A 19,008-nucleotide genomic window follows, 5' to 3' on the forward strand; every position below is an offset into this window, starting at 1 on the left:
CCATGTCCATGAATGACAGACATCAAAGGAACATACCCATAAAATCAAATGTCTTTTAAAATGTTTTTGACCATCAATCCAATTGCAATTTAGAATGAGTGGATTCAGTGTTTTAAAGTAATAATCAGACAGGCCGGCAATCATCGTACTAGAATGCTTGGATGTTGTGACATAAATATCAACATTTACATCTTGTGTTTTTGAAAACTCTCAAATTCTCCCTCACCGTCATACTTTGCCAGAACCGCCTGGACGTCGGCGTAGTTCTGGAGCTCTAGTAGCGACTCCAGCAGGTTTTCGTGGATGTTGAACATACTGAGGAGAGGGAACTCCTTCATTAACTGGAAAACACACAACTGTTGTTACATGTAATACCGGACAGGGGGCGACACATGCACACACAAGAGCTTTGGATCATCTTTGCAGTTGTAAACATTAGAAATTGAAAGCTTGTAATCTGAGTGAACATGTTAACAATGAAGACTTTTTATGTAGTGGTGTGAGATCTTTCTGGGAGTGAAGGTGGAGCCTCTTCACAGACAGTTTAAACGGCTGTGTCTTTACTTCTGTGTGTCTTCATGTGTATGTGAGTGTGTCTGCGGGTTAAGGCTGGGCACTTACATCTCTCATCATTTTTACTGCTTCTCGTGTTCGGCCGAGCTTTCTGGAGCACATGGCCAGTCTTCTCTTTATGTACACCAATACATTGGTGTCTCTTCCTAATGGAGACACATGAACACATGAAGTTACACATACAGATCACTGTTATATGTCGACTGTCGTCCATACAGTATGATGACACCAGAAGCATGAAGGACCAGATTCCACCTGCAGCACTATAATGGACATGCATGGTATTTTAAACCTGGGCCGTATTTTTTTTTTTTTTTTTTTTTTTTTACAGAATTTGGGGTCTTAGTGCTTTTTTTGCCACTGAAATGCTCATTGCTATTTTAAGTGTCTGACAACAATGAAGAGAGGATACCTAAACCTCTTGCTTAAAAGCAAAAAAAAAAAAAATCACTATTCCCCACTGATGAAAAAAAAGTTGATTCAAAAAATATTATCTCTTAGTCATTAAGAGCCTAAATATGTAACAAATGTTCAATCGATTTCCAATATTAAAAACATAAAACAGTGGGATTGCTCTGTAAATGATCCTATATTTACTGAAGAAAAAAAGACAATATTTTTTTGCTATGGGCCTTGAATAATCCTGATTGGCTCAAGAGGGGTGTGAAAAGAAGGACATTATAATTCTGATTATTAGCAGTATAGATGCTGAGTGGATCATACTCACTGTGCTGGGCTTCATATTGTGTACCGTGATGTTGGAGCTGTTGGCTGCGGCGGTAGCAGCCCTCTCCCGCTTTTAACGCCTGTTTAAACAACCGCTCAGCCTCCATGATGGTCGTGGCTTCTTCCTCTGCCAGCAGGATGTACGCTGTCGCACAACTACAGGAGGAGAGTGGAGAAGCAGGATCTATCATTACTTCCTCATATATCCTTATGGATTCAATATGCTAACTCTGTATGCAGGGTGTCTTATCTGTCCACACAGCGTGGCGTCACTGTGCAACAAAACTGCTTTTGGGCATCATGCAACTTCCATGAAACAGATTCTGACAGAGCTCTGATCAAAGACGTTTTTTCCTCTGAGTCAACCTGCTGTCACAGCCTTGATATGAGCTGCCAGCAACGACCAGAGCTGACACAATTCCTCTGCACCGACTTTGTAGTCACACACGCTACTAAAAATAACCCCACAGTGCCATGAACAAATCCCCCTATGGATGGTGCAGGAACCCAGAGGACCAATCTGGGACTAGATGCATCATCTCACTCATCAACAAAACCTGCAGTGTCTATTATTTTAATTTCTACCCCTTTGAAGTCTGTTGACCTACATAAACAGTTATAATTAATTGAGGGCTTTAGAATACAATCAAGTGTGTGAGGTATTGTTTGCAAGAATTTTATAGATTAAAAAAATGGAAAGGATCTGAATTTTTTTTTTTTTTAAAGTTGATTTCTAAGAAGGTGGTTAATCTTAAAAGGGGATTGCTGTTGACTAGTGGTTATGTCGCCCATCCCATGTACAGAGGCTATAGTAATTATAGTGGTCGTGGGTTTGAATCCGATTAAAAAAATGTTTTAATGTGTCACAATAATTTCATATTCTTCAGCATAACAGCTGCATATGAATCAAGGATTGTCGGTGTGTGTGTGTGTGTGTGTGTGTGTGTGTGTGTGTGTATGTAGACGTGAAACTGTTGCTGTAACCCTAAAAGGCAAAATCAAAATACATTTTCGTAAAGTAAAGTAGACATCATCTCGTCGTTAAAAAGAAGTTTGCCTCGAGCCTGATCACGTTGTTTGGTAAAACCAGTAGAATAGATCCAGTTGAGTTAGATTAAGTGGGTGACTAAGTACAGATGGCTTGCTTTTAAATAATTTCTGTTTGAACACGTTGCTTCACTGCTGGGCACAGATCATCATATAATATACACGGCAGATCATAAGTGGAAAACAAGAACAAACATCTATCTATGTTTTAGAGAAGAATGTAGTTCTGGTGCAGCATTTTTATTTATTTTACAAAGAGTCTAAATTTAAGAGTCTAGATGATTTGGCAGACATTTATTATGAATGAACGTTTGATTTCTTATAATAATAACACCATTATCTCAAATGTCAGACAACTCTGCTCAATGTAACCAAGACCTAACTTTTAGAACATTAGATTGGTGATGAAGCAAAAGGCAAAGAGAGGAAGTATCAGAGAAAGTGAACTCACTCTTCGAGCTCCAGGGCTTCATGTGCTGCAGAGATGCGAGCCTGTGGGTTCCTCTCTCTCCATGCTTTCTGCATAACTGCCACCAAACAAGCACACAGACAAACAAACACATTTTAGATTTAGATCAGTGACGTTACATTCAAAGATCCTTCTCTGTTACGTGCATCAGTCTACACTCTCTTACTGGCGTCAGCAGGCCGGAGGTGGTCTGAGTCGCAGGTGAAGAACGTCTGGTGGTCTTGTGCTGACAGGTTCATGTCGTAGTATGTCAGCGGCTCTCGACCCGTTACCCACGTATATCTGAAAACCAGCACAGAGACAGAGTTCAAACCAGCAACTCAATAAAGGTTCAAACACACATAACATTGGGACACGTTAAAGGGGGATTCTGTTATTTCTAATACTGTTTCCTGTTCTTATAGATTTGGGGGTCTAAATAAACAAATGGACACAACAAATTGTGGAGATTGCTCAAAAGAGTCTCAGCCAACAGAAGCAGGATGAGCTGTAATGGTTGGAGTCTAAAACCCTTTTCAGAAATCTCCTGAAAAACTCTGTCGATTAGGCTACCCGGAGGGGCTTTAGGCTACCCGGAGGGGCTTTAGGCTATATGTGAACGCGGCAGCATATACTCCAGATATTTCAACTCGAGCCAATGGGACCCGAGTGACGTTTATATACAGTGACTGCATAAAGTGTCTGCACGCGACCTCTACGATCTCCGTGCACGTTATTAAACGGCTGCATTATGTTTTCTGTTCGTCAGTATGTTGTTCTCCTCTCTTTTGTGGATGTTGTCATTCCATTGGATTACACATAGCATTGATATAAAGGCAAATATTCTCATTATAACGTTGTATAGCGGACTCTGTTGCTTCGGCTGCTACTTCTGCGTTGTTTTTTTACGTCATGTCTTTAATGTGTGCAAACATCCCTTCACAGAGTATGTTCTACTTTAAGCACTTTATTTTTTCTCTGATAAACTCAGATTGTTTTGCAGTGTAAAAGACAGCATTATAGAACTTACTGCTTTTTGGGATAGACCTTTTTTTTTTTTTAGGTAAATAGGCTTTAGTCACTATGGAAACCGCTGTTAAATCGCTCTCTTCACAGCCACCAGTCTCCATGAAAAAATTATCATTTTATCATGAGGGACACAGGCTTCTGGCTTACTTTAGCCTTGTCGGGTAAGACGTCTGTTCTTTTATTGTATTCTCATGAATATGAGCCTTTCAAACAACAGATCAAGGAAGAATAGATCAGCAGCTCCTGTGTTCAGCAAGGGAAAATAACAGCTTTTTTCAGTGGGTTTCAAGAGAGCATTCTAAAAAGATGTTAAAACAAATCTTAACTTGAGACAAACTGTAGGTCTCTTTCTTTAAAGATCCTCTCTGTAAAGTCTGACGTTTTTATGAAAATCTGATCCTGTCAGAATCAAACACAAGCGCTGTAAATAGACATACTGGATGGATATTTGTGTTGTAGTTGTTGAAAGAAGACAAATGGTAGGAAGTAATACGTTAGCGTCATCCTAATCCTTTCTGAACGAGATGTTTTTGTTTGGTAAATCTTTAAATTATGGTCACAATAAATAAAGATATGAATCAATCAATACATTGATCAAGAACAATTGCCCTAAAAGATCATATTGCAGCAATTACAGTCCATTGGGTGTGTTAAAAAAAAAAAGGGGCCACGGTATGTAAACTATTTGAACTCCCTTTTAGAGCATCTCAATGAAGGAAAGAGCAAGAAGAAGAGTGAAAGGCAGGAGCTGGTTTATTTTCTCAGATGGTTAGAAGATGTTCAGATCACTGTAAATGAGTCATGAGCTGTGTCGACTTAATGGGATTCTTACTTGACAGAGATGGGCCAAAGTCAAGAGCTGAGCATTCGGGTTGATAGGTACAGAAAATGACAGGATAATTACAGCATTGGAAAAATAGAAAAGTGGTGGATGACTCAACGGGAGGATCAGGAGGCAGAATCAATCAAGAATAGAAGAGGAGTGACAGAGTAGAAACAGATAAGAACAAGTCAAAAGAAAGTTAGACGACAGAAAGGGGGAACAAACGAAAACACGAGGAAACAGCAGAGGAGGAGAGAGGGAAAACATAACCCAGAGAAGTGACAATTATAACGCAGAAGAAGAGTTTAGAAGAAAAAGGAGAAAGACTAACTGAGGAAAAACAAACAGAGATGATCAGAGAGAGGAATGTGGAGGCCAGAGCTTCAGCACTCCTTAAGGAGAACTACATCAGTCGAGAGGGTTCCACATGCAGGTAGCTTTGCTGCTGTCACTCACCGATTATATTCGGCTCCACGAAATAAATTCAGCGGATTTCTCCATACTTTACATTCTGCGGGAGGGAGACAGAGAGAGAGAACAACAACTGAGGATGAGTGTGAAGGGTTAGAGTCGATGCTCAGCCTCCTCTGGAGCACTTCAAAGGGCTCCACTGTGAGCTCTGCCATCCACCCTGCGGCTGCCTGACTGGCACGTCGACCTTTTTGTGAGCACTGCTGTCGGGGAAAAGGGCCTTAAAGCTCCTCAGTGACCAAACATGCTACGACTCAAGCTATCATGGATGTCAGAAAACATCATGAGACTGTGTTTTGGCTTGGAGCAGCGACAGGATGAATTCAGAGAGGGAATTTAGTATATATGGGATTTTTTTTTAACTGACATGACAACTACATTTCGACTCATCAAAATGAGTTTTTCCCTCTCTAAAGTAGTACTCAGTGTCGGAAATGAAATGAGCTAAAACAACCCCGGTGATGTTAGAAGGGTTACCAGCTTGTGCTTGAGCAAAACTTTGAAACAGTCCTGCAGCTTGTTGCTTCAGCTCTGATAAGTCTGAGCCATAGTTTTAAGCTACATGATGAGTTCATTTTGAGTTGCATATTTCCAAATTACTCTCTTAATAAAGGAAATATATATTGCTGGTGCAATCAAGTGATGAAAGATCAAAAATAACAAGAATATGAGTTTCAAATGTAATCCAGATGCAGCATGGGAAATACAGGATCCTGCATTTTTGAAAAGTGATACTCTGAAGGTCAGAGCAGAACTTTTGCTCCATTCTCGTTCTCTGAACGGTTCTCTTACAAACTTTGAGGAAGTGTAATCTTAATTATTGTTAAAGGAAAAAATATTGATCATTAGATTTTTGCATCATACTTGGCCCATGAAGGAACAAGGGGGGCGTCTTCATGATGCTTGTTGTTCTTTAAACCTTACAAAGTTTACATTCACGATGATTTAAAAAATGCAACAGATTCTTTAACTTCAGAGCAAATGTTTGTTTTATTCCCTTGGTTCATGTCTGTTAAAGGCTACTCCTATCACTTTAGCAACTATCATTTTGTCAGTCATGCTTTAAATCTTACCAAGGTTACACACTGTTTTAACTTTCAGGAGAAATACTTTCAGCACACCAATAACATTATCTGCTGAAGAGCTGACATATGAGTGATCATCATGTGACTTCACTTAAACCATCTGACTCAGAAAAAGAATAACTTCACTCTACAACACTGACTTCAATGGATGGATAGACATGGAGTAGATTATCAGCCACTAAATTGAAGATTAGTAGAGGAGTAGTAATGAGATTGCCTTTCTTCTCTCAACGATGGCGTGTTGATAAGAGCCAGCACACATAATCCTCTTTGATTATAAAGATGTTTGAGTAAAAATAAAAGCGGGCTGGGTCATGCCTCAACAAAGAGTTCAGCAGCGAGATCCTTTGGAGGAAATTTGCCGCAGAGAATACACAGATCATTTGCAGTTACGTGTCACGACCTTTGACCTTATATTTGTATTAGGTTAAAACTAGGCTAAGTCATTTAACATCTGCTGCATTGTGGATGCAGATGTGAAATAATTATTTTATTTTATTGTCCCGTAGAATCAAAGGAATTATTCAGCACTGAGACACTTCCCATTCTGAATGAATTCATTTCTGTCAGGAAGCAAACACACATTCAAAGGATTAACTGTGATCAAAGTATCACTGATGTGGATGAGGAGCCAAGAAGTCCCTGAGCAGAGTACACAGAGCGTCTTTTGGAGATACTACTGAAACGACTCCCCTGTGTGACTCAAAAGGTGACTAAAAAAATAAATATAAATCCAATTCTTGACCCGAACCCTCGTCCTGTTTTATTTTTTATGCTCTAAAAATGGAATTTGACCTGTTAACTGAGGCATATGTCGTTGATGGTGAATATAGTCAGACTATATACTGTAGAAGTGTAGCAAGCTTGCTTTGTATACATGAACTGAGACAACAAATCTAAGCCTTGCCTTGCATTTCTTCTGGATCTCCAAACACATGAATTTACACAAATGTTGTCAGAAATGTTTTTCACATTATACACCTAACTGATAGAAAGACTCTGCCTCATCTCTAAAAAGGTTCCAGAGGATATCATGAATTCAATCATTGACGGAAATGTTACCATTATCCCGAGAAAACCAGCTCTGTTATCTCGGGATTCAAAAGAAAAACTAGTGGAGATCTTGAGAAAGCATTCAGATATTAATCATTATCACTGGACAACTGAGCACATTAAATGTATGGATGCATGTCAGCTGGGGCTCCTGAACACAACCACACATTCAAATCTCTGAGTGTCATTGCAATTTAAGACTGGCTTTGATTGCTTTTCCATTTTTCAGCATTTGTACAACCAAACTAAATGGTTCAGCATTACTGCGCCAATGACCTGCAAAGGAATGAGATCTAGAGTGGAAAACCTGAGCCGGCCCTCCGAAGCAATAAAATAAATGCAACAAACTGAATATTTATAGCTTTTTGTTTATTTATTAGATTCTGATGCAGCCCTCTTTTTTTCTTCTTTGATTTATATGTTTGTATTACCATTGACTCCTGCATGAGGGATGGGAAATGTTGCTGTGTAGAGTGAAGCTGCATACATCTGCACTATAAGGTGCTCTGGAGTTTAGTCTGTAGTGGATTTTCCATTTATCAGCTCTTACCGGACACACTTTGTCGATTGGAGTCAGGCTCTCCATTACTGGTGTTGGAGTTGCTGGGGGAGCTGCTGTCCACTCCGCCCAGCAGGGGGCGCAGGTGACTCACAGACACCTGCTCTATGAAGGAGGTCCCATATTTCCTGAAATACCACCACTCAAATATCTGAGGGGAAAATGACACAGAGAGAGAAAGGGGGCGGGGTGAGGGGTGGAAATCCTTAATGAAACTGTTCATATAATAAAACTCAGAGAAAACCACATATAGCAGAAAACTTTAAATGCTTTACCGGCCAATCAGATTTCTCAGACAAACCAGGTCATTCTATTACACCCAGTATAAAGACAGTCACTGGAAAGTAGTAGTCGACTAAGGAAAATACCTCATCAGCTGAATAAAAGTTAATAATGCTGAGCTAGTCTCTTTTCCCCGTCAGCTTTTATTTATGATTTTAATCATTTGCACTTTACCACTCCGGTGATTAAAACTGCCTGCATCCGTGCCCCTCAGCCTTGTGCAACACAGGCTCTGGAGTGTGCTTCTCCACAATTCAACCAATTACCACCTCTGGCTCGGGAGGTGGATCTAATCAGTAAAAGCTGCTGTTTGACTGGACGGAAAATCTGCACACTGTTGGGTCATGATGGCACATGACGGAGTGGGTCATCCATTTATCTGCATTTGCTGTGCCCCTGAGCAAGAGAATGAATCACAGACTGCTCCTGGTGTGTGTGTGTGTGTGTGTGTGTGTGTGTGTGTGTGTGTGTGTGTGTGTGTGTGTGTGTGTGTGTGTGTGTGTGTGTGTGTGTGTGTGTGTGTGTGTGTGTGTGTGTGTGTGTGTGTGTGTGTGTGTGTTTACGTGAATGGTATGCATTGTAAAACACATTATTGTGTGCTCAGGTTAAAAGCACTGTGTACTGTAAAGTGCAGTCCATTTATTTTATGTTGTGCTCTTGTCCTTGCCTTGAGCATCACACTCCTCTAAGCACACACATCACACAAATCTGCATGTACTTGTTTGAAACCCAGCAGCTGCCCCGTCATTACAAGGCATCGCCAAACCCACTTACTATGAGTCTTAGTATTTTCCATTATCAGATTTTGCCTTTTTTTCCCCCCAATTAACTTGGGAAGATTTCAAACACTGTACTCCTATAAGCTAATATTTTGCTAGGCCATGGTGGATGGGGAAGCTTGATCAATATATTTCCTCACAAACTCTGAGTCTGATGGAAATTCAGAAATTAAACAAGGCTTTAAAAAAGGATGCATTCACTCGTAAAATTAGAAAACTCAGTTCAGGTTAACTCTAAAGATAATTTAAGTGAGATTTTCAAAGACCCCTAGAAAGAAAGTGAAGTGTGTAGTGATAGTTTAGAGTCAGCTGTATTTACTTCAGCTCACGTTTTTGGACATTTTTGGATAAGCTTGCAAAACATAACTTTGACAATGTGCATACATTTTTACTTTTCCTAACTCCAAGATTAAGCCTGAAGGGGACCTCTTCCCTATTTATCATTCCAAACAGCGATATAGATTGAGATTTGAGAAAACTAAGCGTTATGAGATATTTTTGACAAGTGTGACAAATACACTTGCTTGGATTTTGCAGTGCACATCAGATTGTGTTTAAGAGAAGCACACCCCTCGCTCTGGTGGAGCTGAGCTGCGGCAAAGAGACCAATGAGACTTTAAATATTAAAAAATGCTTTTATAAAGGAAAGAAAATAAAGGTTTAAAATGATACTAAACATAGACTCATTCAAAGGAGCAGTAATAAGGACTTCATTAGAGATATAAAGTATACTGATGAGAGTTACAATTTTTCACTACATGTACAGACTTCAACCTGTTATCCTGTCAGCCTGAGCTGTTGGGAGGAGATAACATTTTGAGCGGTCTTATCAGCTTCTCTTCAGAGAGAACCGGCCTAATTGGGACATACATATCTATTCCAATTACAGAGAAACGAGCGCCATCACTCCTTCATGTCCACATGTCTTAATCATCTCCCTGAGCATGTGCAGAGCTCAACAGCTTTTCAGAGCAGCCTACACATAATGGCCAACAGCCCGCAGGGAAGAAAGCGAGTGAGTTAATTAAGAGGGGAGCTATTTTAAACTACAGACCAAACACTGTTGCACAGTTGGCTGTCTCTGTGAACAACTTGAAAGAGAGAAAAAAATACCTGTAGAAGTAGGAAAAAGCCTGGCAAACAATTGAATTATAATGCTTTCCCGCTGGGATCATTTCCATCCTATCTTTATTTGTTCTAGTTATTTCTTTATCTGACGTAAGCAGGAAAGCCGAGGCAACAACAACAACCTCAACTATGAAATGCAGAATATCCGAACATGTTCACACTCTTTGCCTTCAGTAGCTCAATGTGCAGGACAATGACATGTAACCAGTGAGGAACTGCAATTCAATTAACTGAATGTTTAATATAGAGAGAGGAGGGGCTTCATTTTCCACAAAAAAACCCACAAAATGTGTTCTCAAAATGTTTATTAAGAGAAATAAACAGAAACTGACAGCTGTTGCAGTTCACACCATAGTGGATGTTGCTATGTTTGTACTTGGGATGTGCGTAATTATTTGACCAAACCATAAGGGCCTGTGTCCACTAATGACATTCTTTATACTCAGCTGGCAACGCCTATTTTCAATACAAAATCAATGCAGTTCAAAAACGCCCTCAGCATCAGCTGTTTTTTTGTCGCTGCACTCACAGCTTTGTTCTCGTTAATGTCAACTCTCCCTCAATGACCAATTGAAATCAAGAAGGGGTGGGACTTCTGATTTCAGCTTTGTCGAAACAATGGCAGAGGAGAAACTAAACCAAACGCTGACTCCTCGTTAGACAGAAATCCTTTGATTCTTGTTGTAATTTTAAGATGGTAATAAGACTCAGTAGCTTGTTAACCGGCAAGGAGAACCACATGCTGGTGGTGCTAGACAGTGCTGCTAACGTTAGCCACACACAGCCAATCTATTTGACATTGTTTACCGGCAGACCCAGTGATCCTGCTCAGCCTGAAACAGTAATACAGTTCATCAGACAATGACTGCATAAGATATGCTTCCCCTCAATATATAAAATAACAGACAAAGCAGCGCCCCAGAGACAAAGAGTTTAGCTACAAACATCATTATAACTTGCTAAACTAATGTGAGGACCAGCTCAGATACTGCATAGTGAAAAAATGTGTTTCTTACCAATATGAGTCCTGATATGAGGGAGGAAGTGCCCGTCAGAGCCACGTAAAACTTGGGCGTCAAGGTGTTGAGAAACATGCTTACTGCAGAGGAGACACAAAAAGAGACACAAGTGTTAGAAGTCACTATTAGATACCAGGAAATGTCTCTTCTACATCAAAGGAGAGACTTTGAGGAAAGATCTTTGTAGAATCAAATGTTGAATTCACACAAAACTAGGTCACGTCTACACAGAGGACTTGTAAATTATAACTGCAAGAAAACATCAAAAAGACTCAGAGGACTCAAAAACATTTGTGACTTGGAGACATGAAAGGTTTCATGCAAAAACGCGTCATCCGCATGCAGTGTTTGGCATTTCCCAAGGAGCCCTGCTGCTCAGTCGTGATATTACACAACACAAGGGGACCAGGGTAAGCCTTTACTACAGACTGAAGGTGCACTGTGGGAGGAAGAAAAGAAGGGAGGAAACTGAGCCGTAATGGCAGCATTAACTGAAATGCAATATTCAAAGCATCGTTTTCCTTTACACAATTTCTTCATGATTTTTTCCCACACTTGGAGAGATATTTGCAAATGCTGTGGGTGCAAATTTGTGTACAGGTAAAGAAAACAGACCTCACTGAAGGCAAAAAAAAAAAAAAAAAAAAGGGAAATCATGATATCATCCAAAGGGCTGAGGCCTATTTAGAATGAAGAAATAGGTTATTTTATCTATCTGTCTCTGATCAATAAGGAACAGGTAGATGTGAAATATTATCTTCTCTCAGGACATACAGAATGTGAATATATCCTTAGTACTTTTTTTTTGGCTTTTGTTGCAAGGTTTTCAGAATAATGTCCTTTTTTTTATTAATTTATTATTTTAATTTGGTTACCAAATCTAATTAAAATTGTTTAAAAATTAAGCAAGAGTTAGAGTCAATTTAGTCGAGAAGTTTCACCTCTCCTCCAAAAGACTTCTTCAGTTCTGAACTATCTGGTGGACGGAGCTGGAGATGTAAGCCTCTGTGGATGATCAGCATGCTAATGATCGGGTATGACTCACATCATGGTGACCGAAAGTTTAACATATCTTTAACAAAATAATAACTTTACATTCCTAATGCCATACAAGCTTCTTATCACCTTTTCATTGGCAGCAAAGTCAGCTTGTTCTACACTGTTTATTTCAACTCAGAATCAATGATTCATATCAAGAAAGCCTTACAGAGCCGATGCATGCTCCTCTTAAACACCAGCCACCACCAGAATTTGGATACATTTCTTTTCCACCAGTACTGTTAAAAAGAAATGTATTGATAGTTGATTTAGCAGGTTAATTTTTTCTTCACGTCAGTCGCACAAACATTTGAACATGTTTTTTGTTGTCTGCTGGAAAGAATAAATGAGAAGGGATGGTAGAACAACCAAGAAACTGTTTTATCTACTGTCGAAATGACGACGAGCTATGCGAGGCAAAAGAGAAGAGGGAGAAATAAAACCCTGAGGTAAAACAAGAGTGAACCTTAATTGTAAGGCAATCAGACTTCATAAAAAAGTGACACACATGGCTGTGTGTGTGTGTGAACTATCCGTATTGTGAACTACCAGCCAGTTCCAATTATACCCAGAAAGCCTGATTAGCATGTGATGTGCTTTATTTTGGCAATACGACTCATGATTTACCATCATTAAATCTGAGTCTACGTCTGTAGAGGTCAAAGAACATACTTGTTCCCATGGTGTTAAAAGGCAAACAATAATCAAATTGAATCATTATATTGAATTAAAATACATGTAGCATCGCAATAGAGAATGAAAACTTACATAGCAGGGTATAATGATAGTATTGAGTTAGTAGATAATCAAATGGTCCCAGCACTAAGTATTGATCAGAGAGGATAACCGCTAACTGACTTGCAACATGCCTAATGACATCATCTGTTGCTGCTCAAAATAACAAACCTATAGGCTTCAGACTTAGTTAGACAGTGGCTGAAAGTTGAAGTTAGTCTGTGACCATTGGCCTTTTCCTTGTATAATCCTCATTTTACTGTTTGGTCATATTTAGTCTCTTATTTGTATTGAGTTTATAATGTCTATATTTGAATACTATCACTGTTTCTGTATTTCTTTAAGTCTAATGACTCTGTTTTAATCTTAAAAGCCTAGCCAGGGACAGAGGTTGCAAATGAGCCATGACATGGCATCTACTGGTACTTTGTATTTTAAATATGAAGTGATGTTAATTGCATTACGGTACATTTTTTTTCTAAAGAAGTGTAAAGCAGTGTGCACATGGTACACCTGGCCCAAGGTGTTGAATATATAACCAATCGATCGAGACAAAAAAGGTAGCTAAAACCAGAGACAAACAAAGCAGATTTGGGAGAAAAATAGTTACTGGTAGTTGCTTAAAGGTGACTGTCCTCTCCAACATTCGGCTAAAGGTTCACAGATTCTCCCAGCTGCACTAAATGTTGCTAAAGTGACAGCCTGACAGGCCAAATGCACTTGGTTGGATGTGTTGTTGGGTCGTCATCCATTAAATCTATAGAGGTCACATTGAGGATAGTGTGGGTTGGACAAAGACCCCCGTCAGATAAACACACACAAGTGCAGCTGCAGTGCTATTCATTGCAGTGAAGTGGAGGCTCTCGGCCACACAGAAAAGGGTCTTTCAGAGCGGCCTGTGGTCAAACAAGTCCAACAGCTGCTTGTCAGTCTGCATGGGTGAGAGCATACTGCTGTCTGTCTGGTTATGGACTCACATCTTTACCAAGATGAAAACAATAAAAAGGTTCAAATGCGTGGAAAAAAAAGTTGGTTTAAGAGATGAAATGATGAATCACTGAGTTACAAAAGTCCTGCACTTCTGTTAAAGATTTGGACCTAATTTCACAAACAAAAACATCCTGCAGGGTAGCAGGATTAAATAGATCCTCTCTGTAGTGGATGTCTTTGCTGGAATCAAACCCTACAGCCAGAAACATTTCATCCTCCTTGTGTGAGTTAATTACAAAGTCCTCAGGTAAAGTTTTAACATGATTTTCTCATTTGCAGATTAACTTAGCTAAATTAAACCAAAATGTAATCAAGCCTCAATGTCACACATTAATTCAAGACCTCTGTTTCTGCACCTTTTGTGTGGAATACAGAGGATTTTTTAAAACTTCAGTTTATTATCTTATTTGGCCTTTTACTATTTTGTTGCATGACGGTTTGCAAAGCTACTGCCCTTGAGACTACAGCTATACCCAGGGACCTGTAGTAATAAAATACTACAAGGGTATTAAAGGCTTTGTTGGCGCTTTAACACAAACGTTTTGACAGTGTGGGTGCATATTAAGCAGGTTCATCTCACAGCTTGGATACTTCAAAAAAGAGTCAAATCTCAAAATGCCAATAATGACAGTAAAGCCCACAAGCAGGAACATCTCTGGTTGTTTTGGTGGCCTTAACAGTTATCATGTGGAAGCCCAGTGATTAAGGTAAATTACAAATATTACATTAAATGTATTTTCTTCTCATTTGCTAATGCACAGTATGAAAAACTGACATGCAGGGCAAACTTCCAAACCACAAGAGGTCCTATGGTAATAGTAGACAAAGTGACTGCTATGCTCTGTATGTGTCCAAGTCTCTGTTCAATTCTAAGACACTATCAAGACCACGTTCACCTTTGAAACCACAAAGGAGGAGAGGGAATTCTTTCTCAGAGTAATGCACAGTGATGTAGCTGGTGTTGTTTATATCAGGCCACTCTGCTCTAAAAACTTGTCAAACCTTAATCTATTTGATTTTCCACAACAAATATCTGCTAAAGGTAAGAAAACTCAACTCCACACCACCGCTATTGCTCAACTGGGATTGCATGACTTACTTATTAAAATGACAATTATTGTAAATGGTAAATTAACTTGAGCTTGTATAATGCTTTTCTAGTCTTCTAACTACTAAAAGCACTTTTACACAGCATGTCACAGCTACACATTCACATCCATTCACTCACTGATGGCAGTGGTTGCTATATAAAGTGTCCATCAGAAGTAACTTATCTCATTCATACACATTCAGCGGGAACAAGTTGGGGTTAAGTGTCTTGCCCAAGGATATATCGGTCATGTGGCTTCAGGAGTTGGGGATCGAACCCTGACCTTCTGCTTGAGAGGCGACCGAGCCTACCAACTGAGTCACAGCTGCCTTTATGGGTATATGTCAACTATTCTCTATCAGAAGTCTTTGGTTAAAAGTGCTGACTGACCATATCAGGGATCAAAAAGGAAAGGAAAAGCCATTGTCAGACTCAAGCCGTTTTCACATATGCACTCCGGATAATATCTAGATAGTTACAGGAGGACTTCTCCGGAGATTCTCCCGACCTAGCCGTTCACATATGCTAAAGTACTAACTGAAGTGGTTTCAACCCAACTAACTTATTCTCATCTGTAGAGCTGTACAGTCAGGAATTAAATATAAACATCAGATTGTTCTTTTTTTTTAAGAAAACTACAGAAATTGTCAGACACAATACCAAACTGACATCAGAAAGGACTGAGGCTGAGTGATATTTATTGTCAAACATGTGATCTAAGTATACTGGTGCCTGTATCTCTGGAGAGATCAGTCCGATTTTTGGTAGTGATATTTTTCGCAGTTAAAGATTAAAGTGCCACTTCAGGTGGATACTCTCACATTCTGGCACAGGCAGGGTTGTGTAGAGGTGTGAAAGTGTTTATCTGTGCTGTCCAATGTCACAATCAGAAAAGGACGATCAATTTCTTTGATTTAGTGCTCATGCTCACTTACACCACTCCCTCTCTTTGCCTATCAATGTCACTCCGACACTAAATGTTTACTATGAGGTCACCCTCATCTATGAAAATGTCATAAATTACCCGCCACCATCATCCCCAAAAGCATTGAGTTGCATCCTCCGATTGCTCCTCTTGTACAATCTACCCAAAGATATTTTTACAATAACATTCAAACAGAGAAAAGGAGTCCAACAGCGTTTCATAATGGGACCATTTGTCATTCACAAAATGTATGTGATAGTCCATCATTCAAGCTTTGAGTTTGTTTGTAAGGAAACAGGCAGCCAGGGAGCATGCTGGCAGCAACATGTTGTTGATGAATTGAGGGGACAAATTCTGACAGACAGACTCGGGACTAAATGTCACCGAAGACAACAGGAGATTTGACCTTTGCTGAAGAGGGGACGGTCTGCACACTGCTAGCCTGACCAGAATGATAAAAGACACACGCTGAGACACATGCGAGCGTTCAAACATCCACACAGATAATGACTGAGTTATGCACAGGCACACACATAGGCGTGTGTCCTTACTGAAAAGGAGCACCTATGAAAGGGTCTTTCAATATGCATGACGAAAACTCTCGCGCTCTTTAAATTAGAAACGTGTAACTCCAAACCAAAGAGATCTCAGACAGTAGACATCGCAGGGTGTCCTGATAGGGCAGCACTACTTCGGGAGTAGAAATCATGTCAAACATTATCATAAAAAGAAAGTGTGACATGTAGAGCTCCTGCAATCCAAACCTGAGATGTGAGTCACTCTGGCTCGACTGCTCATGCCTGAAACGTTTGTTGGCAGGCGCGATTAGGGAGCGCCTCATAGCCTGGCCCGTGTGGCTGGCCGTGACTGATGGGGCTGCTAGCCGAGCCAGTCTGGGTCTAACTACCTCTGTTGACCTTTGAGCAAGGCGGAGTGTAGCCAGCATCTGTCACAGCAGCAGTGACAGGTACGTTAGTGTGTGTGTGTGTGTGTGTGTGTGTGTGTGTGTGGGGTAATTGCATACAGTGTTTTTGCATTAGTCTTTCTGAGATTCAGTGTTGTTGGGTATGGGTTAGTAAGGTGTTCATGTATCTGTTAGTGTTTGAAAACAATGTAAAAGTTGGATCAGATATAAACAGCACTGACTGATTCATCCCTGTCCATGGATAACAACATAACAGTGCTTTAAAATAACTTCAGCGAGGCTCTTTGACTCACCACCTGCACCAACATCAACAGCTATCATTTCAGCTTCATACAATAACTCTTCAGAGTTAAAGGTCCTAAAAGTTCTGAAATCTATTTCAGTGTGCAGGAACTCAAAATAATCCACCAGTGGAATCTCTGCCAAGTTGGCCAGGAAATCAATCAATACGTTGGTTTTTGTTAGAGCTGCTTAACACCCAAACCTTTAAATATTGACCCTGATCTACTTAAGAAGTTAATCATCCTGATAATGTGCTACTTAAGACCACACTTATTAGATTTCGTTCATTTCCTGACCATATTAATAAGCCACAGTGTTTACCAGATATGCTTTGAATAAAAAAAAAAAAAAAAATGATTTATGTTCTCAAAGTTGAACATTTGAAGCTGTGGTTGAAAAAGAATTATGATGGCTACAATGGAAGCTGCAGGTAATGTGTCGTGCAGAACAGTTACACTTGTATGACCTGATATAGCCATAGGACAGGTAAAGTGTTCATTACCAAATACAGTGTTGACCTTTGTCTCTGGGAATCTTAGCTGCTCTGCCTGAACTCTTTTGATTTAGAGTTTCCAGGTGTACTTGTTGGCTAATTAGCTGAGTTAGCTCACTTAGTGCAGTAAATGCCCAGCTCCAGCACTAGGAGAGAGTTATTGTCCATGTCAATAGTGAAAGAGCCTTTGACTGATGATCTTCGAGCCTTGGGGAGAAGGGGGAGCAGTGAGAGGTTGCTGAGGAGGGGTAGAGCACAGAACTGGGGACCAGGTGAGCTCACAATGGAGCCGCATCCATCAGCCTCGCAGTGAACATGACAGGACCTGGACCCGCAGAGGCCAGTATGACAAAAATAATACAGCAGGGTCAGCCATGAGACACAGTCAAACTGCATTTGAAATAAGTCTTGGTTCTGTTTAATACATCACTTAAATATTTGTTACAGTGACTACTTTCAATGTCTCTCTCCTTTCATGTTAAAGGAATGAGACGGAGAAGGCTGAAGGCCGGTCCTGGCTAGTTAGTCGTGCTGCTAACATTAGCAAGCTCACAGCATCAGTAATGTATTGTTGTGTCCGACACAACTCACACACTGTCTACAGAGTAGCAAGGCATTTAGTCAGGGACGTTTCATTAAAGTGAAGCGCCAGAGCACACTGTGGATTCTATAATCTCCTGGGTAAGAGGAAACTTGATCCCACATATTGAATATGCAGCATCTGCTAAATGACACTTAAGTACTTTGGGAACGATTTGAAATGCCCAAGATCACATTATATGCCATATGTCCAAGTAAGTGGAACAACAGCCAACAATGGCCGACAACACCTCACCAAACACACTCTGCACCACTTTACCAATCGGCGAACCGAATCTGAATGGTCAATCAAATTAACAAGATGCTCCGTCTGTTTCATTTCTAAAGACCTGCTCTCCAGCGTTTTGTACAGGGAAGGCTAGATATTTATGATCACCTCGATAATCGATTTTGTGTCGAATCGTGAGATGTTGAAAGATTCAGACCCCTACTACCTGTAATTCGACACAATCACATGTCGACAAAAAGAGCAGAGAAGAACAAACTGGCAACAAGAAAACAAAATAGAAAACAGGCAGTTTCATTAAGTGCATGGAGATTTTTACTGGTCATGTGCAGACAGTGTATGGTCGTACGCGAGTGTTAGGATACAAACGTCACCACCCCCTGCTGTTTTCTCAAGGTGAATTGAGTATTTTCTGCTGCATTCACACTTCAACTCACCCACACTTCACAGAGAAAATTTACTAGGGGACTGGCAGGAAAAAATCCTGGTAATGTCAGTGACAAATTCTGCTGTTTTCACTCTTTTTGTTCAGTAATTGAAAGCCAAGTAATTGTATTAATCTTACTGATTTATACTTAGAAAAAAGAAAAAAGTAACACCATGGACCTGTTCTTAAAACTGCACTTTCACTTTTTTTGTCAATGCTGTGATGAATGTTAAGTTAAATGAAGTGAATCAGTTG

At 40.0% G+C, this 19,008-nt stretch overlaps 1 protein-coding gene across 6 annotated transcripts in view; it reads right to left on the bottom strand.

Moving 5' to 3' along the window:
• Nucleotides 1–19,008, bottom strand: part of LOC132972846 (suppressor of tumorigenicity 7 protein homolog) — a 52,221-nt gene that overhangs the window by 8,835 nt on the left and 24,378 nt on the right. For 4 of the 6 annotated variants that reach the window (XM_061035965.1, XM_061035969.1, XM_061035964.1 and 1 more), the window contains 8 exons: nt 11,020–11,102; nt 7,806–7,965; nt 5,103–5,157; nt 2,982–3,097; nt 2,798–2,873; nt 1,301–1,455; nt 622–719; nt 227–356 (listed from right to left, as the gene is read on the bottom strand). In XM_061035965.1, coding sequence (XP_060891948.1) covers nt 227–356; nt 622–719; nt 1,301–1,455; nt 2,798–2,873; nt 2,982–3,097; nt 5,103–5,157; nt 7,806–7,965; nt 11,020–11,102 — 873 coding nt within the window. The remainder of the gene's footprint in view (nt 1–226; nt 357–621; nt 720–1,300; nt 1,456–2,797; nt 2,874–2,981; nt 3,098–5,102; nt 5,158–7,805; nt 7,966–11,019; nt 11,103–19,008) is intronic. The other 2 variants (XM_061035968.1, XM_061035966.1) reach the window with 1 other exon arrangement.

The sequence above is a fragment of the Labrus mixtus genome, chromosome 4, assembly GCF_963584025.1.
Source record: "Labrus mixtus chromosome 4, fLabMix1.1, whole genome shotgun sequence".
Lineage (NCBI taxonomy): Eukaryota > Metazoa > Chordata > Actinopteri > Labriformes > Labridae > Labrus > Labrus mixtus.